This window comes from Carassius auratus, chromosome 28, assembly GCF_003368295.1.
Source record: "Carassius auratus strain Wakin chromosome 28, ASM336829v1, whole genome shotgun sequence".
NCBI classification, from domain to species: domain Eukaryota; kingdom Metazoa; phylum Chordata; class Actinopteri; order Cypriniformes; family Cyprinidae; genus Carassius; species Carassius auratus.
In genome coordinates, this window is record NC_039270.1 from 19,482,551 (window position 1) to 19,506,673 (window position 24,123).

Sequence of the window (24,123 nt, forward strand, 5' to 3'; positions counted from 1 at the left end):
CAGCAGGTATTCACAAATAATTGCTATTTACAGATTGTCACGATTGGACAACAGAGGACTCAAAGTGTAGAGGGAATGAACAAATACTGAAGGAAAACTGTGGTTTAATAAGCAGGAAGCAAACAAAGGGAAACTAATCAGATAACCTGACAATAGATGACTAAAATTAGACTGCGAAGAACTAGGTCAGACCACACACATCATACCTTTAACGCATAAATATTGCATTTATTGATTGATTTCAAATGATCAAACCACAGCAGTTAGATAAACTGAAGTCAATCTCATCTTTAACATGTCGCACTATACAAGCATTCTCTAAATATCTTCAACCATACACAAATATAGCTCTTTAGCAGTTCCAATAAAGAACTGACATAAAAAAACATTTCAACAAGCAAAAATAAACTTTTTCATTTACATAAAAATAATAATAATTATTATTATTATATGACTAAATGACAGTAACAGTACTAAATATCAGTATCACTGGTCTCCAAAAAAGCAGCTGTTGTCTGAGTTCTTTAAAAGATGCACCGGTTTCTCAAGTATGATTTTTTTTTTTTGAAGGGTTAACATTCTTGCATTCTTCCGAATCCATTTCTGTAGAATTCAGCCTTCCTGAATAAAACTAGTAATCAGCAGGTGACGAGTTCATGGAAAAAAACCCTGTTCACAAGAAGGAAATCAACCTCTGCAAGTTGAAAGGTGTGGAATGTGCCTTCATCTGTCAAACATTAATTTATCTGAACATCAAACATTCTGAATGCACACAACAAAGTAAAGTATTTGTAGTTAAAGTGAAAGACTGAAAGCTCACCTTAGTTCTGAGCACCTGCCTCATTGAGGGCCTGCAGTTTAGCTATAAGGAACTTCTTATCTTCCCCCTCCTAATAAGACAGATGAGATGATAGAAAGAAATCAATAGGCTGTCAAAACAAGATAGCCTACTGTAATTTGTCATGTTTATGAAGGCATTACTGATCCCAAACCATGTGTGTTAGACACTTGATGACACCTCAAATCACTGAGAATTTCAGTGATTCAATGAGAATAGTGTGACCTTGTAAACCAACTGGCTTAAAAACTTGCTAAAAAACAAAAAAACTGCCAAAGGTTTTCCGTTAGGGGATAGACAATTGGATATGCTCAGAATATAAAACATTGCAGCTATGGATAGTCCCTGTGAACCACATATGTGGTTAGGTTGGTGTGTGTGAGTGTAAAATCTATGATGCTATTCTTGCTGAATCAACCACATTGTGTTTATTTTATGGGCTAAACAATATTTTCGCCTCACCTACAATCTATGTCATCTGTTGGAACGCCACTCTCTCTCGCAAGAGCTTACTGCAGTGGTGTATAAAGTATCTGAAAGTCGTTGGTTTACTTTTTTTTAAAGTCATGCTCAAATAAACGTAAAAGTTTCTTACAAGAAAAAGATTTTGGTAGAAGCTGAAGTCACCGTTTAAAATATTACTAGAGTAAAAGTCTTAGTACGAAACGTACTGTACAAAAGTACAAAAATAAATTTTTTAAATCCTAAATGTTCTGAAATATTGAAAGTAAAAGTAAATGCAAAATGGAAAAGAAGCAGATAAATACATAAAAATGTTCACATACACTGCTTAAGTAGCAAGATTGTCTTCAGTTTTAACTATTTCTTCCATTTTATATTTTTGGATAAGAATAAGAAGCACTTCTTCCGGTACTTAGTGTCTTTCATCCTGACATAAGAAAACATTTCTGGAATCTGCATTTGAAATAGCATGTATTTACACAGTCAATATATGTCAGAGGGGAGATGGATTCATTTAAACCGCAGATACAGATGTGTAAATAAGCCTATTTTTTTTTTTTTTTTTTTTTTTACATAAAACGTTGAATACTGCAAAAAGAAGGACTATTATGTCTAAAATGTTAGTCATTTATGGCTTTAATGAACTTGTATAAAATTATTATTTAATGTGTTCATGCATCTGCAGAAAAACGGTACTCTTTGCATGATATAGATTAAGTTAACTAGTCATACATTAAATTATATACATATAAAAAGAACACGGAATCATTTTTGCCATCTACAATTTAGAATGCCTTGAATATTTCGTTTTAATAGAGTAATAAATGAATGTGTGTGCACTCTGTGTGATTTGGTGATATAGCCTACTTGATAACTTCAAATTACATATCATTACAACAACACTTACTATATTATCGCAAAAGATGATGCATCGCACACCCCTGACTTGAGTGAGAAATTATATCATTCACAGTCGTGACGGCACGCACTTGTTTGCACGAGAGCAAAAGCGTAAAAACTCAAGTAAAGTACAGATATTCCTAAAAAAAACACTTAAGTACTGTAACAAAGTATTTTCACTTCATTACATTATACCACTCGCTTATGGTTTATACATTTTTAGATATTATGGATATTTTTTTAACACAAATGCATCACTTTGCTTCAGGTAGGCTATATTAACTCCTCAGAGCCATGTGGAGTATTTTTTTAAGATGGATGGATGCACTTTTTGGGCTTCAAATCTCAACCACCATTCACTGCTATTATAACGCTCGGAGGAGCCAGGACATTTGTAAATGTATCTCCGACTGCATTCATCTGAAAGAGGAAAGTCATATTCGACTAGGATGGCTTGAGGGTGAGTAAATCATGGGGTAATTTTCATTTATTGCTTTAAGTTCACATTTACGTACTTTGCCACAAGACTCATAATACTTACATTGTCTATTTGTTCTTGTAACTTAGCAATGATTCTCTTTTGGCCATCCAAAACTTGCATGTGAATGTATATACTGGCACTGCAAAGAGACAGAGATGACTGTTAAAAATGACCCATATCCATACTGCACCCATAAAGACACACAGGCAAAGGAGTACTCACAGTAACAGGCCTGCAGTGATGAAGAGGAACAAAGGGTTGTCCACCAGGTTATTATAAGCCCAGCTGAGCCAAAACATATTGGGTTTTGACTCGCCCAGGTTCTTGATCCACTCCTTGCCTAAGCGAAGCATGCTGGGGAGGTTACTGAAGGGCCCACAATTTAATGAGGGCGTGACCCTAAAAGAACAACACACTTGCACTTTAATGACTTTATGTACAGTAACTGACATGATTTGCTTTGTCAAGAAAAACATGCAGTATGAATGAGCGTGTGTGCATGTGAAATTTCCTATGGAGGACAAAACCTGATGAAACATCTTTTGTGTTCCACTCAAAAAAAAAAATAATAATAATAATAATAAATTTGGACCAATAAGAGAATTATTTTTAAGACAGCTATTTCTCTAACTGTCCCATCAAATTGGCTTTCTTTATTATTGTGATAGACCACCTTGTAGAGAGGAAGCTCTAGGGTGTGTATTAACACATTATTTATTTCAGTATATCTATATATATGAAGAGACAAACCTCCACATTGCATAAATGACACATGCAAGGGCCCCAGTGAAGGAGGGGAAAAACAGGAGTTTAATGAAGAATGAGCTCATCTGAGTGGCCCTCCAGTGTTTCCTGGGTGGTTGAAAGTTCATCATCAAACTCGTCTATAAAAGGGGGGTGACAAACAGGAAGGTAATTGACCTTGGATGATATAAATTAACATCTGTAGTGATATATTATAGCATTAAAGACACAATTTCTTTGTCTACAGTACATTGCCGCAAAAAGAACAGTTCTCAGATGTGAAATTTCTGACATAGTTACAACTATGTATTGTTTTCTCTTTTTTTCCTGTATTATTTGTTGTTTCACATTTCCATACTGGATGATGAAAGGTTAAGGAAGGGTATACTCTCCCAGATCACCCTTGTATGGACAACCTGGTACCCTATCCACCCCAAAAAAGGTGCATATTAGTACACTAAAGTTGTAATATAGTAATGTGTACCCTTACTATAAGGGTCAAAGTTAAAAAAAAAACACTATAAAGGAAGCTCATATAGCTTGCTATATTCCAAGTTTTTGGAGCCATACAATAGCTTTGTGTTTTTTACAGTTTTTTTTTCAATCGCTAACAAGCGCTTAACCATACTTCAGATACTTTTTCTAAACTCTTAACACAGACTCACACCTATAAAACACAATTGGCCAAATGGATAATTTTCTTCTCAAAAACACATTTTGTTATATATATACTAAATCTTCATTTCAAAATAGAACACATCATTCTCTGCACACACCAACTTTACCAAAACACTGGAAATCTGACTCAAAATTAAATGATCCTGTCAAAGAATAACACCTGTTTTCACCTCACAAGGTACATGCAGTCAATCAAAGTACACCAGGTTTCAAAATACTGGCTATTGTTGACATTACAAAAACTGAATAGACTTTTCAGTCTCAGTTTTACAGGTATTTGCATGCGAAACATGCAATTCACTGTTTTACATTAAATTTCTTGGTTAGGAACTGTATGTCCAAATGTACAGTAATGTTCACATTCAAAAGCATTCCAGTAAAAAGCTTTTTTTTCCTTTACTGTTTACTGCAGGAGGTACAGTAGAAACACAGTATGATAGAAGAGAAAATGTATCCATGAAACACATAAGAGCATTCTGAACAGTTCCTGTACAACAACAGCCCAGATAAAAAAAGAGGGGGGGGGGGTAAAATAAAACAACTCACTGCTCCTGCATCTCTCACTGATCCTCTCATTGCTCCTGCTCCTCTCACTGCTCCTCTCACTGCTCCTGCTCCTCTCACTGCTCCTGCTCCTCTCACTGCTCCTCTCACTGCATCTCTCACTGCTCCTCTCACTGCTCCTGCTCCTCTTACTGCATCTCTCACTGCTCCTGCTCCTCTCACTGCTCCTGCTCGTCTCACTTCTCCTGTTCCTCTCACTGCTCCTGCTCCTCTCACTTCTCCTGCTCGTCTCACTTCTCCTGCTCCTCTCACTGCTCCTGCTCCTCTCACTTCTCCTGCTCCTCTCACTGCTCCTCTCACTGCTCCTGCATCTCTCACTGCTCCTCTCACTGCTCCTGCTCCTCTCACTGCTCCTGCTCCTCTCACTGCTCCTCTCACTGCTCCTCTCACTGCTCCTGCATCTCTCACTGCTCCTGCTCCTCTCACTGCTCCTCTCACTGCTCCTGCATCTCTCACTGCTCCTCTCACTGCTCCTGCTCCTCTCACTGCTCCTGCTCCTCTCACTGCTCCTCTCACTGCTCCTCTCACTGCTCCTGCTCCTCTCACTGCTCCTGCTCCTCTCACTGCTCCTCTCACTGCTCCTGCATCTCTCACTGCTCCTCTCACTGCTCCTGCTCCTCTCACTGCTCCTGCTCCTCTCACTTCTCCTGCTCCTCTCACTGCTCCTCTCACTGCTCCTGCATCTCTCACTGCTCCTCTCACTGCTCCTGCTCCTCTCACTGCTCCTCTCACTGCTCCTGCTCCTCTCACTGCTCCTCTCACTGCTCCTCTCACTGCTCCTGCTCCTCTCACTGCTCCTCTCACTGCTCCTCTCACTTCTCCTGCTCCTCTCACTGCTCCTGCTCGTCTCACTTCTCCTGCTCCTCTCACTGCTCCTGCTCCTCTCACTTCTCCTGCTCGTCTCACTTCTCCTGCTCCTCTCACTGCTCCTGCTCCTCTCACTTCTCCTGCTCGTCTCACTTCTCCTGCTCCTCTCACTGCTCCTGCATCTCTCACTGCTCCTTTCACTGCTCCTGCTCCTCTCACTGCTCCTGCTCCTCTCACTGCTCCTCTCATTGCTCCTGTTCCTCTCACTGCTCCTGCATCTCTCACTGCTCATCTCATTGCTCCTGCTCCTCTCACTGCTCCTCTCACTGCTCCTCTCATTGTTCCTGCTCCTCTCACTGCTCCTCTCACTGCTCCTGCTCCTCTCACTGCTCCTCTCACTGCTCCTCTCATTGCTCCTGCTCCTCTCACTGCTCCTCTCACTGCTCCTGCTCCTCTCACTGCTCATCTCATTGCTCCTGCTCCTCTCACTGCTCCTCTCACTGCTCCTGCTCCTCTCACTGCTCCTCTCATTGCTCCTGCTCCTCTCACTGCTCCTCTCACTGCTCCTGCTCCTCTCACTGCTCCTCTCATTGCTCCTTCTCCTCTAACTGCTCCTGCTCCTCTCACTGCTCCTCTCACTGCTCCTGCTCCTCTCACTGCTTCTCTCACTGCTCCTGCTCCTCTCAATGCTCCTCTCACTGCTCCTGCTCCTCTCACTGCATCTCTCACTGCTCCTCTCACTGCTCCTGCTCCTCTCACTGCTCCTGCTCCTGCTCCTCTCACTGCTCCTGCTCCTCTCACTGCTCCTGCTCCTCTCACTGCTCCTGCTCCTCTCACTGCTCCTCTCACTGCTCCTGCTCCTCTCACTGCTTCTCTCACTGCTCCTGCTCCTCTCAATGCTCCTCTCACTGCTCCTGCTCCTCTCACTGCATCTCTCACTGCTCCTCTCACTGCTCCTGCTCCTCTCACTGCTCCTGCTCCTCTCACTGCTTCTCTCACTGCTCCTGCTCCTCTCACTGCATCTCTCACTGCTTCTCTCACTGCTCCTCTCACTGCTCCCCTCACTGCTCCTCTCACTGCTCTTGCTCCTCTCACTTCTCCTGCTCCTCTCACTGCTCCCCTCACTGCTCCTGCTCCTCTGACTGTTCCTCTCACTGCTCCTGCTCCTCTCACTGCTCCCCTCACTGCTCCTGCTCCTCTCACTGCTCCTGCTCCCCTCACTGCATCTCTCACTGCATCTCTCACTGCTCCTCTTACTGCTCCTGCTCCTCTCACTGCTCCTGCTCCTCTGACTGGGCCCCTTAAGCTCTTACTCTTCATCGTCCATACATTACAGTGCTTGTATTTTTCTGTTTCTGTTTCCAAAAACATCAATCTTCAAAGTCCTCCTTTTATTGTATAAGTGTCAATGTAATAGAAAAAAATAACCCCTGCCATTGAGTCTAAGCCAGATTGGAATCAGTTGTGGTTGGCCCAATTTACACAACATAAATCAGCTAAGATATATTGTTTTTGAACTGATATCATTGCAGAAGCAGAGGTTTTTATACTGTATCTAGGGTTTGGAACATTGTTTTTGCTATTGTGGGATGTTGTGTGTTAACATTTGTAAATACCACAAAAAATATCCATAATTTTGTTGGGAGGTATAGCTTGTCTGTTCAGAAAATGTAAGCATTGTGGAAATGTATTTAATGACCCCATATTGTGTGAAAACGACATGAAATGTGTGAATGGTATGGCCTCAATAGACAGATGGTGTGCTAATTGTGTTTAGAGTTTTGAAAATGTGACAACTGCTTGGACAAATGCTTGTTAGCTACTGAAAATAACTGTAATTCATCTAATTAAAATTCCCACATGTCCTGGTGTCTTCAAAGCTCAGTCAAGTGTTTGCTCCTGTGGCTAAGTGGTAGAGCATTGCGTTAGCAGCGCAACAGGTTGTGGGTTCAACTCCCAGGAAAAACACATACTGGTAAAAAAATAAATATATTCTGAATGCACTGTAAGTAGCTTTGGATGAAAGTGTCTGCTAAATGCATGAATTTAAATGTTTTGCACCAGGTTTGATGCCATTAATTCATGGCATGACAAGTTTGAAAAATGTGATGCAAGTAAATAACTTATTTTTTTCACTTGCTTCTCACAAAGCTGTTGTATCTCTTCACAAAACCTGAAATACATAATCCACTTTTAGTCTTTTTTGTGCTTGACAGTTTTCCAGAAATTCCCATTTGCTATCCTAAGCTCATACATTCAGCAAATATCTTCTTTTTATGCTCTAAGAACAACATCATGGTCATTAAATGGTAACATAATTTCATTTTTGGGGGAACTACCGTACACGTTAGCATTTATAACATTACATTCAATCTTCTATCCGCCATGCACCTTCAACCCAATAAAGCCTAAAAAAGGATTAAGAAGATCTTGACCTTTTTGAAGTAGAAGAGTAGAACCAGTTTCCCAATTTGAACTGCAGGCAACAGCGGTGAAAACAGCACACCAAACCTACAAAGAGAAAACGGAAAATTCTGTTAGGGAGATGCTGTCAGAACACAATGTGATGTGTCTTCATGAGGAGGAGATGACAGTACCACACAAGCGTTTGGCCGTAGATGAGCTCCAGAACATCCCGTGCGATGTCAAACTCCAGTTTCCTTCTTCTTAATGTGATGTTTCTTATACACAGCCTGAAGGTGCAGAAAGAGTCAACACATCCCTGTTAAACATCTCTTTGCTATCATATGGAAAAATGAGAACTTACCCCCACAGAAACTCTGCCAAGATGATGTATGACATCGCAAACAGCAGATCCATTAAAACCAAACGGTAAAGCTCTTGACCAACCAATGTCTCCCAACACTGCAAGTAACCACAAATCAAAAAACAAGCCTGCTTTCATTTCATATTCAACTAATAAGCTCCTATAAATGATATTTCTTTTTAAAGGAGTATTTTGTAATTATTTGTAATTTAAGTTATATTATTATCATACAACTTTAAAGGACTGGGTGCTTAATATTGTTTTGTTGTTATTGTAATAACATACTGTCTATGTATATATATATATATATATATATATATATATATATATATATATGTGTGTGTGTGTGTGTGTGTGTGTGTGTGTGTGTGTGTGTGTGAGTATAAAAGTTCGGGTTTTGTGTTTTTGGTCACCTCTCGTGTATTTTGTCCTTTGCCAGAAATGGTCTTGAGCCAGTAGTAACACAACGCACTAAAAATGCAACCCTTCAACAACAGGTTCCTGTGAAAGAAGAAACCGAAAGGTCTTTGATGTGCATGCAGTGACTCGGAAATTTGATTCTATTGATAACAAACAGTCTTATGTTAAAACAAACTGGGAAATTCATGGGTATTTCTAAAATAAAACCAGGAAATGCAAAAATATGTTATTTGTTATTAGTGCTATATATTTAAATGGAAAACTAAAATGTATCTCATTTCAAAAGTGTGTGAGAAGAATCTTGTATTCTGTATTCGTGCTATTAAATTATCAAGGAATACATTTGAATAACCTTTTGGTGACACTTGATTTTAAGGTCCAATTCTCGCTATTAACATTGCCACAATAATCTCTTAATTTGTGTTATACTGCTTATATTGTGTTATACTGCTTGTGTTATATTTACACAAAATTCTTAAATTATTTAACACAGTGGTTTGGTTGGATAACTTCCGTGCAATTGAAACAGACAAACAATTTCTCTGAAGGTTTGGAGTAGTTCTCAAGATAAGAGTCATGCTAAATTAACGTCACGCTGGTGAGCAGGAAATATTTAGCATTCAAAGGCAATCAAATGAAGCGTGTTAAACTTGCTTCCTGCTGCACTAAAAAGGAAACAGAGCTTCGCTCACAGCAGAATTAGACAGGAAGTGAATAAATAAGTGTACAGATGGTAAGAAAAAAATTATAATAATAAAGAGCTTCCCTGACCTTGCAATGGACACATAAATCCGAGTGCTTGGGGAGGCGTAATGCTCTACCCTGGATAACATGTCGAAGAAACCAGGCAGTAGATGACTGATGCAAGACACGACCAAAGGCAGTTTGAGCAAATCAACAGCTTTCTGAACAGAGTTCGCCAACATATGACAAAGACATAAACACACAATATATCAAATAATGGATTGTATTTTAATTCTAAAGGAAGGACAAAGAAACAAGAATTTTCAGAAATGCATAAACAATTCTAGAAAGAATAATAATAATAAAAAAAGAAGACTAGTATTTTCACCAGCTAAAAAAAAATTCTAATAAGTCAGTTATTTATATCTTTTGCTGTAGTGTGTCAGTAGGAAATGTCAGTTTAGACAAACACTCGTTTTGCCATTAATTGTAATAGTTCAGTGTGATTTAGAAGGAGTCTGAAAACAGCCGGTGCTCCACACGGAGATCTGGGCCCGTATTCACAAAACATCTTAAGGATAAAGTAGCTCATAACTCTTTAGGAAAAAAATCTTTAAAATAAAGGGCATGTCAATCCTTTAGGACTCCGAAGGTGTTGCTCCAAGAGTATTTCACAAAGCATTTTAGCATTAAAACTAGCTCCTACGTCTGTGAAACATTAGGATTAGTGGATAGGACTCCTAAGTCACTAAGACCAAACCTAAAACTATTCCTAAAATGGCTGTTGCTGGCAATCTGCCTCGGAACGTAAACATTTTAGAAACAATTGATGATACTGTGCTTTTAAAAAGGTATTGACCTTTGTTTTGGAGGTTATCCCAACTTCAAAATGTACTTTGATTATATGCTTGTTTTAATCAATCGGGCAAGAAGTAACACCTGCTCTTGTGTTCAGTTTGGTTTACTGTTTTGTTTTGGATGTCTTTTATACTTAAAAGGACTAAACTAAAACATTTTTATTTATTTTTTACAAGAAGCATACAGCCTGTTACAGACAATTAGCTGAACACACACACACACACACACATTTAACACATTAAATAATATTGTTTAATTATTTAAACTAAACATACATTTTAAAACCTTTATTTTGACATGGCAACATAATATCACACTCTAGAATATTTCTATGAATAAATATCTGTCCCCATCAGCCAATCACTGTGTGCATAGTAAGCAAGCATGCTTACATCATCCAAGCCACCCTTACTCTTAGCTTAGAACTTCCTTCTATTCCTTAGTAAAAGTTTGTCGCAGAAGTTTTGTGAATAGGTTTTAAAACAAAACTCTTAGCTAAAAACTTTTACTTCTGTTTAAGCGGACTCTTTGTGGTTAGATACAATGTTTGTGAATATGGGCCCTGAAAACCAAAACACAATGACAACAGAATCATAGTTTTATATAAGGCAATAGTCCAACAGACAGTGTTTTCAAGATGTTGAGTCTACTATGTTCTGATGAAATCGGAAGAAAACTGTCAACCATGCAATGCGGATGTTGACAATAAAGTTGTCTGCATTAATTGTAATGAGGCAGCAAAAATAACTGGTGTGAGAACTGAACAGGATGTGACTGGTATTTTCTATCATGAACGGTGTAATATCTTAAGTGTTAAGCATCCTGTTGCCCTTTCAACACTATGAGCAGACCCTTACCTTTTTACTATCCTGTTCAAGGTAAGGGTGAAAGTGGTATACAGCCAGCATGCAAATAGCTATGCAAAACAGGCAAATGGTCCATACAAGAAAGTGTAGACTCAACCAGCCAAAAGTCGAATGCAAGTTCCTCTTCTGTTTTTTGCAGCTGATCTCAGACAGCATCTCCTAAAACAAAAAATGGAATCACTCAAATCTTAGCTTCTTTGTAAAAGTCGAAAAATATGCTTGCAATATTACGTATAAGTGTCATTCCTGCTTCACTATTATCATCAAACACAACTATGCCTTATGAAGTTGTTTTTGAGGAAGTATTTTAACAATAGAATGCTATTCCATCATTAATGAGTAACACAAGAACAAATGAGTAACGCAATATTAACGTTCTTAGTTTTGGAAAGTAATTCCTTCTGATGGATTTGATAACACTTGAGTCATTATTAATAACCATGATATTGACTTTAGAATACTGTTCTAAATGGCTATCCATTCCTTTAGAAGGATGTAGAACTATGATACTTACAAAACCTTCTCGTAAAGTACAGAATCATCTCACCATTCATAATGGTTAAGAGTTTTATAAAAAAGTAAACTGTGGTAGGAGACACATAGAACCATACATTTCTGTGAAGTGTGGACTTAAGCTGACAACTCTTCATTTAAGTAGTGATTATGTGTAAAAATCAAATGAATACAAATAAAGGCCACGATATATTTCAAACAAAATCGAAGTACGAACAGATATTACATAATTTTGAACAAAATCAGGCCGAAGCAAAGTTTGTATTGAGTTTTTTTTTTTTTTTTCAGCAATTTGAAGCAGCTCACCAAAGCAAACTTTCTGGGGGAGTTAGTTTTGGCTCCTAAACACCTTTGAGATAACATTGGTACGTGGCGAATGGCGATTGGTGAGTGTGTTCTGGAAATCCACCTTTGTTGAAGTAAAAAAAAAAATCTCTCTTACTTTCTCATTCATCCGAGGTCAGGTGGCAGGAGAATAACATATCTAAGTCACTAGCAACATAAATACACTGTGTCGAATATCTGACTGACTACTGTAAACAATAAATGAAATGCTAAAATACCATACAATAATAAACCAATGTCTCTATCAAATCATGACACCACATAAAATATTAAAAGGTTTAATCCAGTTTAATAAAATAAATGAACACTTATAAAATATTAGTTTAGTGTTATTGAGGTGACTCCTATATTTTTTCCACATCATACTATAGTTTTCAGACTATGAGCCATTGAAACTTAAAGACTGATTTTGGGAATGGAATGGTTATTTTGTTTTGCAAACTTGATACTTGACTCTGAACTGCTGCTAATCATTATTCTTTTACCTACAATATTCTGACCATTGGTACCTGTCTCACACTTAGATACAAGTAGATGCACCATCATTGTTTCTTTATTGTGATTGAGACATACGTGCAAGTGTTGTGACACGTTTATATTAACCTACACCCCGCATCATAGGGGTGTCGGAATGTTAAAAAAAAAAATTATACCATCACTCAGCTTTTTCAAACTTCTTTTTGCCTACATGCAAAGAACGAAAATGTGAGTGTATTGGTGCCTTAAGAGTATCAGAGCAATGCCAGAAAATGGAAAGGGTTAATATTGAAAGCAGAATTTAAAAAGCCATTTAAAAGCTGTAGCCTGACCTGCTGCCACATATGCACTGCCATTCAAACTAACTGTTTCCTGAAGGGTTTTGGATAGCATGGAGGGAGCCTTAAGTGAAGATTTCTCCCCCAAAGAGAGATACAGTGCCAGAATCTATTCAATGACCATTCTCATGACCATTCTTACGCATTCCCTCAATGTTGCATAATAACAAAGTCCTTTTAGGCAAGTCGTGCCACTCGGCCGCCATCTTGGCAACGCCTCCGGGCAGCTATTTCAGACTAACAAGACCAGGGTCCTATCTGATTGCATGTGACATTGTAATAAAAATTTTTTTTTCTTGTCTTCACCACCTGGCTAATGTTGTACAATGTTGAGAGATTCAAACAAAAAGTAATCAATAAATAGAACAAAAAAAAATAAAAATAAAGACTGCAAGTGATGTCACTAGCGGAAGAGTCTCAGAGTGCAAGTCTGAGAATGCAAGTGCAAGTCTGCAGCAAAACCCTTCTCGAACTGTGTATGCGAGACACTGGCGGAGTGAACGATACTTGAGAGAGGACACAGGCACAGATCCAGCTATTATAAGCTTATTTGGCCTTGTCTTTTTAACACTATAGAAAGTTAATAAAATGGAAGTTGCAGTTTAGGATTTGCAATATCTTTCGTATCGTATATACAAACCCGATTCTAAAAAAGTTGGGACACTGTACAAATTGTGAGTAAAAATGGAATGGAATAATTTACAAATCCCAGAAACTTGTATTTTATTCATAATAGAATAAAGATAACATATCAAATGTAGAAATTGAGACATATTGAAATGTCATGGCAAATATTGGCTCATTTCGGATTTCATGAGAGCTACACATTCCAATAAAGTTGGGACAGGTAGCAATACGAGGCCGTAAAAGTTAAATGTACATATATGGAACAGCTGGAGGACCATTTTGCAACTTATTAGGTCAATTGGGAACATGATTGGGTATAAAAAGAGCCTCTCAGTGTTGCAGTGTCTCTCAGAAGTCAAGATGGCCAGAGGATCACCAATTCCCCCAATGCTGCTGGAAAAATAGTGGAGTAATATCAGAAAGGAGTTTCTCAGAGAAAAATTGCAAAGAGTTTGAAGTTATCATCATCTACAGCGCATAATATCATCCAAAGATTCTGAAAATCTGGAACAATCTCTGTGCGTAAGGGTCAAGGCCGGAAAACCATACTAGATGCCCGTGATCATCGGGCCCTTAGACGGCACTGCATCAAATACAGGAATGATACTGTAATGGAAATCACAACATGGGCTCAGGAATACTTCCAGAAAACATTGTGGGTGAATACAATCCATCGTGCCATTCGTCGTTGCCAGTTAATACTCTATAGGGTCAAAAAATAAGCCATATGTAAACATGATCCAGATGCGCATTTAAACTCATTTAAAATGGACTGTGGCTAAGTGGAAAACTGTTTTCTGGTCAGACAATCAAAATTTGAAGTTCTTTTTGGAAAACCGGGATGCTATGTCATCCGGACTAAAGAGAACAAGGACAGCCAAAGTTGTTATCAGCGCTCAGTTCAGAAGCCTGCATCTCTGATGGTATGGGGTTGCATGAGTGCGTATGGCATGGGCAGCTTACACACCATCAATGCTGAAAGGTATATCCAAGTTCTAGAACAACATATGCTCCCATCCAGACATCGTCTCTTTTAGGAAAGACCTTGCATTTTCCATCATGACAATGCCAGACTACATACTGCATCAATTATCTGATTTGAATGTGCAAACATATATTCAAATATAGCAATTCTTGTGCATGGCATTTTTCAATGCAATTATTACTTCTCTGGGTCATAAATTAGTTTTAACATGAAGAGTAAAACTGACACAAACCTTCAGCTGAATGCAGATGTTCACCGACTGCAGCTTAACAGACCGTCTCTTGCTGACTTTAAAATCCCAAGAGCAGAAAACCTTTAAAGCTAGGTTACCGGTAGCCTTGAAAATGCGAGAACTCTTTCCAAATGATTTAGATATACTGAAAGGATGAACAAAATTTCACTTAATCACAAAGCAAGCAAATGATGTGAATTTGAATTAGCATAATGTATAAGGAAAGCAGACAAACCTGTAAACAAGCATCACAAATGTGATAAACATGCCTGTTCCAATAGTAAAAATATATGCCAGCGGTATGTTATAATTGTCTGAACATGGTTTTATTTCCAATTGACAGGTGTTATTGGTGGCATAGTGGCCATAAAACATCACAGAGTCTGTGAGAATGCCCTGTTGAGGAACAAAAAAACATAGCATTCATAGTCCAAGTAATATAAATGTGGGCCATCTTAAAGGGATAGTTCACGCAAAAATCGAAATTATGTAATTAATAACTCATCCTCATGTCGTACTAGAGTGTTGTTACAGAAACTTCATAAAAAAAGTTTATTTCATGTATGATCATACATGAAATTGACATGCATTACATTTTTTACTGAATACTTGCAACATCAATCATACATATACAAATATACATAATCAATTTATTCTCAAAGTTTTTGATAAAAACTAGAAAAGATGTTTTGTCTGAATTATTGGCAGCCAAAAATAAAAATTTAGAATATTTATACTTTTGTGATTGTATGTGTATGTATCAGCTTTTTGTAACAAAAGCGAACATCTTGGTGGTTTTTTTTTTTTTTTTGCTAAATTTTCTTGTCACAAATTAATTAATTACTTTCACTACATAATTTTAAATATAAAACAGTGGTCAAATATAAAAAATACAATTTCTAAGGTCTCCGACTATATATAGTTTGTCAACATTAGTTTAGGTTTAGTACAGAATATTACGGTTTTAAATATGTAATGGCTTTGGGCCCAGTGACACTTAAGGGATATTTTAGATTTAGTCCGAGAGCTCTCAGTCCCTCCATTGAAGCTGTGTGTATGGTATACTGTCCATGTCCAGAAAGGTAAGAAAAACATCATCAGAGTAGTCCATGTGACATCAGAGGGTCAGTCAGGATTTTTTGAAGCATCGAAAATACATTTTGGTCCAAAAACAGCAAAAACTACAACTTTATTCAGCATTGTCTTCTCTTCCGTGTCTGTTGTGAGAAAGAGTTCAAAACAAAGCAGTTTGTGATATCCGGTTTGCGAACGAATTAATCCCAAAATTACTTAAGTTGTTAACTTTTTTAATGTGGCTGACACTCCCTCTGAGTTCAAACAAACCAATATCACGGAGTAATTCATGTACTCAAACAGTACACTGACTGAACTGCTGTGAAGAGAGAACTGAAGATGAACAGAGAGCCGAGCCAGATAATGAACGAAACATTGACTCGTTCAATAAACCGGTTGAAGAAAACGGTTCACCGTTTCTTTTGCACTCGATGTAATGGCGTCATTGGCAGTGATGGGAATAACGGCGTTATAAATAACGGCGTTACTAACGGCATTACTTTTTCCAGTAACGAGTAATCTAATTGATTACTCTTCTCATCTAAATAACGCCGTTACCGTTACTGCCAAAAAATGCGGCGCGTTACTATAACTGATGTCAGCTGTTCTTTTTTTTCATCAGACCAACTAGATCTCTGAGCGAGAGGCAAATACTTTTTTTTTACTGTTCTTCCTTGGTTAGTGGGCAGAGCACGAGACAAGCGCATAAATGCTGACGATTGGCTGAGGTAGAGTAAAATTTCATTGTAAGCCAATCAGAGGTAGAGTTGGGCGGGTGTTCGAAAGCACGCATAGATGGGAATTCGGCTCTTTTGACTCAGCTCACTGAAAAGGTTCTCGAATCGGACGCGTCTGACAGAAACGGTTCTTGACTCGTAAACGAGTCAATGTTTTGTTCGTTATCTGGCTCGGCTCGGTGTTCATCTTCAGTTCTCTCTTCACAGAAGTTCAGTCAGTCTACTGTTTGAGTACATGAATTACTCCGGGATATTGGTTTATTTTAACTCAGAGGGAGTGTCAGCCACATTAAAACAGTTAACTGCTTAAGTTATTTGTGGATTAATGTGTATAGGGCTTGGGCGGAAAGGTTGTGGGATTTATAAGGATACACTAAATAGGGATGCCAGAGTGTGGACGAAATCCGCACTTTTAACGGTTTGGATCCATATGAAATTCCCAACAAAGAATGGAGTACCGACGACGACTTGCTGCCACACTTTTACATTACAGATATCCTCGGCTACCTTGTTTGTTTTGTTAGCCCCCATACTTCAGAATAGTTCGGAAGCTACAAGTTATTGGAGTCTCATGTGCAGTACACAAATGGATGGGTTCAGGAGCTGCAGATCATAGAACCGGCAAACAGTATGCAGTAATACAGTAATCTGGACAAAGGTAAGCTGCACTACACCTAGCTGCTAGTTTAGTAACTGTTAGTGCTAACAACCATTCACACATGGGCTTTTAACTATGTGTTTCAAAATTGTAGTTAGTAGCTGTCAACCCTCCCTGTTTTTTTACGGGGTTCTCACGTATTTGAGCTCTTTTCCCGCTGTCTTCCCGTTTTAGTATTTTCCTGTAAAATATCCCCTTAACCCCTCCATCGGACCTGTCAAGTCTCTGTGCTGTTGTTCTGTTACTACTCCTTGCCCTTCCAGCGAACAGATGTTTTCAAAGCATCGTTTTGCTTACTTGAAAGCAACCTTAGCATGATGTTGGGCTTTTTAAGATAACAGCATGGTTGTTTTGAGCGCACGATTTCACGCCAATCTGTAAGCAAAGCCATGTCAGACCTAGCTTCACAGATTGCTTAACGTAAGTTAATGCAGCATTTTTGTAGTACAGATTTCTGCTGTCAGCAGAGGGATAGCAACAGAAAGATGAATGTTGAAATTACACTTATTTTGGATGAGTAACCCGGGAAATTTCCCTTATTTTCAATGTTCTTGATTTAAGCTATATAAATGAATTTTCAGATGTTATGGTCTCTGTGGTCGCGCCTCCAAGCAGGAAAGCGGTGGAAAGCTAATCCATTCTCATTTTATTTTCCCCATGGCGATTATATATTGCGCTGTTACAGCTCCAAAACAGCAACGGTTTACCATGGTTGAAATAGATTTTTAATTAATCAAATTAAGACAAACGGATGAGAGGGAGTACAGCTAAACACTGTGCAGTAGTCCGAGTAGCAGTAAAGGAGGCCATCAACACGGTGGCCACGCCAAGTAATGACGTCACAACGCCCAAGCCCTATTGGAGACGCAAACTGTTTAAAACGATTCAGTTCGATTTGTTGAACTGGTTCAAAAAGATCTGGAATCGAGTGATTCGTTCGCGAACCGGATATCACAAACTGCTTTGTTTAAAACTCTCTCACAACAGACACGGAAGAGAAGACAATGCTGAATAAAGTCGTAGTTTTTGTTATTTTTGGACCAAAATTCATTATCGATATTTTAAAAAATTCGAACTGACCCTCTGGTGTCACATGGACTACTTTGATGATGTTTTTCTTACCTTTCTGGACATGGACAGTATACCGTACACACAGTTTCAATGGAGGAACTGAGAGCTCTCGGACTAAATCTAAAATATCTTAAACTGTGTTCTGAAGATAAATGGAGGTCTCACGGGTTTGGAACGACATGAGGGTGAGATATTAATGACATAATTTTGATTTTCGGGAGTGAACTATCCCTTTAAATTTCCAGGAACTGGAAAACCTAATATAAAGCACCAACTTTTTGAAATATACAAATATTACCATGCCAGTAAGCATCCAGAGGTCAGCTGTGGCTTCAGGTTTGTATTGTGATGAAAAAGGATTTGAGATTTGTGGTAGAACCAGGAAAAGGCCTGTGATGAGGAAGAGGAGGATGTTGAAATGTAACAGTCTTCTGAGGAAGATGAAATAGGATAGAATCCCAGTGCCAAAGTGGGCGCTGATCTTTTTAAGCACTCCATGCCAGAGCTGTATGGATTTCTGCTGGGAGACCCTTCCGTAGCAGCCACCACACAAAACCTATGCAGAAACAACAAGTATACAGGTTAATGAATCAAGAAATGTTGATTTCAGTATTAAACTCTACTCAGAAAATCTGAAATATAAAAAAATGCCACTTTGAATGTTTATTTGTATGAACAGGGTACAAACTGGTGTCCCCTACTTTGTTAAAGCAGTGAAGGATACATGTGTTAATGTTGAATTTAATGTTGCTGTAGAAGAAGGCATTCACCTTCAAGAACCAAGCTTTAAAGCGATGGCAGCACTGGACTCTGTTAGCAGAGAGAGGCTGTCCAGCATCCCATAAGACAAACCAAGCTCTAAAAAGACACATTTAGATAGGATACAAAGAAATGAACTATTTAGACACAAAGAACAAATGAATTATTGCACTATATTTAAAGATGTAATTGTGCTGTCTAAAAGTGAGTATTACACTGTATTCTGTACCTGATCTGGCGCTTCTCCGAAACACTAAGAGGCATTTCACGCAACACCCGCACACATTCAGCTGCAGACAAACCTTGTAGTTTGTTTAGCAGGTCTTCATTTTGAGTTACTACAACCAGAACACAGAAACAAAGTGTTAGAGGTCCACTTTTAATCTTAATTAAGATTCTTTTCTCCATATCTTTCTGTAAACAGCCTGTTTCTTGTTGCTGTGCCTTTAAGACTTTTATGTAAATAAGTGTGAAGTTAAATTAGAGAAGGATACAACAAGTGGTTGTTGCAGTCTAGTTTCAGTGAACTTTGTCACTGAGGAGGAAGTTCTGAATGACATATGTTTCACAGTACATCAAATGCTCTTATCTCTTAAAGATCTAGAAAAATTGGATTCCTCATGATATGAGTCATGTTCTCTTCAAATAAAGTTGGCACTGAGAATGTTTTAAGGCTGCAAACCACTATATTGGCAGTCTGGCTGCCCTCTGAAGACATCCTGGTCTGTGGTGCAGTGAGCGGTAGACACAATGCTAAGAGGTCGTCTTCTTCGCGACTCGGTGGATCGGGAGAACGCAGTCGACTGATTAAATCCTGAGAAAAGGCAAAGTAAAAATGATCATACACTGACATTTTGCACTAGAAACTGGAGTTAATAAATGTGTTCTATGGAGAAGTCTCTGCTCTTCTGTATCTCAATGTGCAATAGCTATAATATAACTAAAAGTATTGTAAAACAACTACAAATATCTACAATTACCGTAAAATATGATGAATTACATTGGAATTGCATTTGAAAAAAAAAAAATAGAGTTTCACGTTTCAGAAATTATGTTGCAAGTAAAGATTTTGTGTGTAAGCAATTTAAATAATAATAATAATAACACTAAAAGACACCGGTCAGAGGACATTTCTAGAACTTAATTGTATTGAATGAGAACTTGAACTCACTACACTAATATATATATATATATATATATATATAGTATATGCTTAAAAAAATAATTGCAGATTAAATAATATTGTGTAATTAAATGTATTTAAAGTAACAACATTAAGTAGAAATTACATTAAATAATATTTTAGTTGACCATAAATGCTTTCCAGTACATTCAGCAGTACACTTTTTCCATATTTCAAAAACAGAACTATACACAAGAGACATAATAATTATTGAGATTGAAATTGAGATTAATGAATAAATAAATACATTTCTGTTGGTGTATGGTTTGTTATGATCTGACAATATTTGAGTGAGATACAACTGGAATCTGACAGTGCAAAAAAATCCAAACACTGAGAAAATCACCTTTAAACTTTTTAACTTCACTTCGTCCAAATGAAGTCTTTCGCAATGCATATTACTAATCAAAAATGAAGTTTTGATATATTTACGGTAGACAATTTACAAAATATCTTCATGGAACATGATCTTTACTTAATATCCGTAATGATTTTTGGCATAAAATCATTTTGACCCATTCAATGTATTTGTGGCTATTGCTATATGCTTGTGCAACTTAAGACTGGTTTTGTGGTCCAGGGTCACATATAAAGAGGTAATTAAGTCCTGCTTTAGTGGGTCCAAAAGTACTTTTTAGTTTAACTAAATGCATTTAATATAATTTTAAACTATAACACATTTTCATAAAATTGTAAATAACTTGTCCAAAAAAATTAGTTTCAGGTTACACTTGTGAGTGTGTGACGTGACATAGAGCCAAGTATGGTGACCCATACTCAGAATTAGTGCTCTGCATTTAACCCATCCAAAGAGCACACACACACAGCAGTAAACACACACACACACTGTGAACACACACCCGGAGCAGTGGGCAGCGCCCGTGGAGCAGTTGCGGTTCGGTGCCTTGCTCAAGGGCACCTAAGTCGTGGTGTTGATGGCTGTAGACTCAAACCCACAACCCTAGGGTTAGAAGTCAAACTCTCTAACGATTAAGCCACAACTTCCCCACTTATTTCCGGAATCCATACTCTTTTTAAAGGTATGCTAAAAGTATGCTCTTTTTCATAAAGGGTTTCTTTGCATATTCTATTATTTTGTTGTCTGATGCAATGAAAATCATATATTTTCTTTTTGACATATTTTAGTGAAACAGCTATGATTTTATTAAGTGTGCAAATCTATATGAAAAAATAAAAAACATTTTCTTACTGATAGAGCGGCTAGGCATGGAGGACAGGACCCTCTGGGTTGAAGAGGACCAACTGTTCCTTTGCAGGGCATTCGTTTGTTTTGGCTCATGGTAACGCTGAGCTTCTAAGTCTTCTCGATTTGTTTCTGTCAGATCAACTACAAACAGAAGAAAAAGTTAGAAGTTAAAGTTAAAGCAGTCATATGATGCGATTTCATTTTTTCCTTCCTCTTTGGGGGGTTACAAGCTCTTGGTGCATAAAGAAGATCTGCAAAGTTGCAAAGACTGAAGTCTCAAACCCACAGAGATATTCTTTATCAAAGTTAAGAGTCAACCACTGCCGCCTAAAACGGCTCATTCTAACTCACCCCCACATGTCTATGTCAAGATGGGGGAAGATTTGCATAACGCCTCCCAAATTTCACGCAAAGAAAGTAGCGTAACTTTTATTCACGATGTTCCCACCGGTGCCATGTGGGGGAGAAGCTGTGGGTTTCATGTGAAAGTGAAGCTATTTTGTTTGGTCTTCCAAAAGAGGACACAACTAGAAACCAGTGGTTAAGTTGTATCTACAACACTGTTTCAGAAAAGTTCAACCCAAATATTCAGATGTTGCCACGCAGATTGCGGAGAACAAGGACTGTTTCCTGTGAGAGTAGCCTACAATGTCGTTTCTATGAAGTGAGGTAATTCCAACTTTGCAAGGACAGTCTGGTGCTTCTGACTCAAAGTCTGAAAGTACGTTTACATATTTAAAGGATTTGCCACTGATTATTCAAACGTGAGTTTTGAGCAGTGTAGTGTAATGTAGAGCTTGTTGTTTGTCGTTTCTCCGATCACAAATGCAGACATGGTTTTACGTAGCGTGATATGCAATGCTTAAAAAGACAGTATAAGTCATTATAATCATTAATTATCAGTAACTAAAGCCTTGTTTGTAATGGTTTTTATTGGTTAAGTCTCGTTGCACCGGGACACACGGCATCACAGTATGTTAAGGTGCGTAACATTTCCGACACACGCTTGAGTCACAATGCACTGGATAGCTGACCAATCAGAGCACACCTTGCTTTTCAGAACGATGAGTTTTGTAAAAATCAACAGAAAGTTTCAGAAAGGCAGGGCACAGAGGGGCAACAATAATGTACATTATGTAGAAAATAATATTTTTTTAAACTTTAAAACACATAACACATTGCATTACACCAAATACACAAATAATGTTCTTTTTAACATTAATAAGTTAAGAAGTTATTTCTTCCCTATAGGATTTACGTCAGGCTGCATATGCGGTGCAGTACTCACATTTCACTGCTCTGTGTGGTCTAATAGCTTTGAGCTGAATCTGTTCCTGGTCTTCATCTTCACTGGAAGTCCACTCCATGTCTAGAGCGGTGTAAGCAATAGGTGCTGAGCCATAACAGAAATTAATATTCATAGTAAAAGACAATATTTGCCTGGGATTTATTTTTCAGAGCATTTTAACTTATATAAACCCCATATATCTGCAACTAAAATAAAAAGCCTGTCTTTCATTTGTCAAAATCAACATCGTAAGATGCCATAACATAATTAACATTCTCTAAAGATATATATTAAATACTTTACATTCTTTACATTAAACTACTCTTGTAAAAAAAAAAAAAAAAAAAAAGGAAATGCACTTAATTGCAGTTAACTTTTTAAAAGTATATTTTAGAAAACTTTACTTACAGATATTATAATATTAATGTGATAAAAGTGTGCTTGGATGACCATGAGACTTCAGACCTGAGTGAAATTACACATTTTATTTTAAAACACATTTGAAATGACTGTTTTAGGAATATTTTCCTATTTTCACTTATTTTGATGTGTTGACTTGTATAGTAACACGCATGTAAAGTACCTGATTATAATGTAACTGTAGTGTTTTATTTTGATGTTCAAATTTAAAGTTAAATATGCTAATCAATAAAATGGCATTAAACAATGTTAAAGCTTAGCCTAAATGCCTTTGTATATTCATTTACCTGCTTTTAATATAAAGTGAACCTACAATAAAACTCTAAATGTCCGCAAACATTACATCCAGTTCAAGATCAAGTACTTTCATTTAAAGTATATTATTTTCATGGTACGTACTTTTATAAAGCATGAAAGTATAGTATCACAAGAGAACTAATTTGAGTTGTTCTATCATCACACCTCCGATGTTCATTCAACAACACTCATCTTAAACAGCAAAAGCAGATTTCGCAGCTGTTCTGATAAAGTAGCACCAATTGCGATACTCACCTAAACAGCAGTGAAGTTTCCAGCACAGTCTAAGAAAAAAATACACTGTTCAAAGTTTCCATACGAATAAAAAGAGACTGGTACTTCAACAGTACCCATTCTGCGAATAAGCAGAAACATTTTCACAGTTGACAGACTTCATACAGAGTGACAAACCACAGGCAAGAGGAAGAAACAAGAACGAGCTGACGCCTTACTATTTTTTATTTATTTTTTTCTTCATTATTATTTGGTTTGGTACTATTATCACAAACAACTGTACATAGGGAGACAGGTATTTTACATTACAGTGTGGTATGTGAAATTGTAAACAGAAGCCATAACATGATACAGACTGCTCAGCCTTAATCTGAAAAGGCAAGCTACAACAGACTCAGTCATACGTTACAGACCTCATGACAGTGCGACCCGTGTCAAATTTGCATCACACCTTTTGAAAACACAATAGATAGCTATAAACAACATCAATTTGAGTTTGGTACATGCATCTTAAATAATTGTCTACTGAATGAAATCCTCTGTGTCTGTCAGAGAGCATCCCCATCTACATTGATACAAAGACGCAGCAAGTTCTGGAGTGATGCACTT

General features: G+C 37.8%; 2 protein-coding genes across 4 annotated transcripts in view; one reads left to right on the top strand and one right to left on the bottom strand.

Annotated features, from left to right (window-relative positions):
- The window catches only part of LOC113047539 (uncharacterized), a 402,993-nt gene that overhangs the window by 131,016 nt on the left and 247,854 nt on the right, over nt 1-24,123 (top strand).
- On the bottom strand, nt 447-23,662 carry tmc6a (transmembrane channel-like 6a). 3 transcript variants are annotated; one of them, XM_026208918.1, is made up of 20 exons: nt 23,536-23,662; nt 22,564-22,668; nt 21,279-21,416; nt 19,568-19,699; nt 19,115-19,223; nt 18,897-18,984; nt 18,425-18,682; nt 14,822-14,982; nt 14,587-14,731; nt 11,061-11,228; nt 9,433-9,566; nt 8,655-8,742; nt 8,242-8,339; nt 8,072-8,167; nt 7,910-7,985; nt 3,432-3,565; nt 2,904-3,080; nt 2,742-2,820; nt 821-890; nt 447-727 (listed from the first exon to the last, which is right to left on the bottom strand). In XM_026208918.1, exons 2-19 carry the CDS (start codon nt 22,640-22,642, stop codon nt 822-824), a joined length of 2,229 nt encoding a protein of 742 aa, XP_026064703.1. In that variant the 5' UTR covers nt 22,643-22,668; nt 23,536-23,662; the 3' UTR covers nt 447-727; nt 821. The 3 variants fall into 3 exon arrangements, with proteins under 3 accessions (XP_026064703.1, XP_026064701.1, XP_026064704.1); XM_026208916.1 differs by having other exon boundaries at nt 22,564-22,644; nt 23,536-23,661; XM_026208919.1 differs by having other exon boundaries at nt 472-669; nt 22,564-22,644.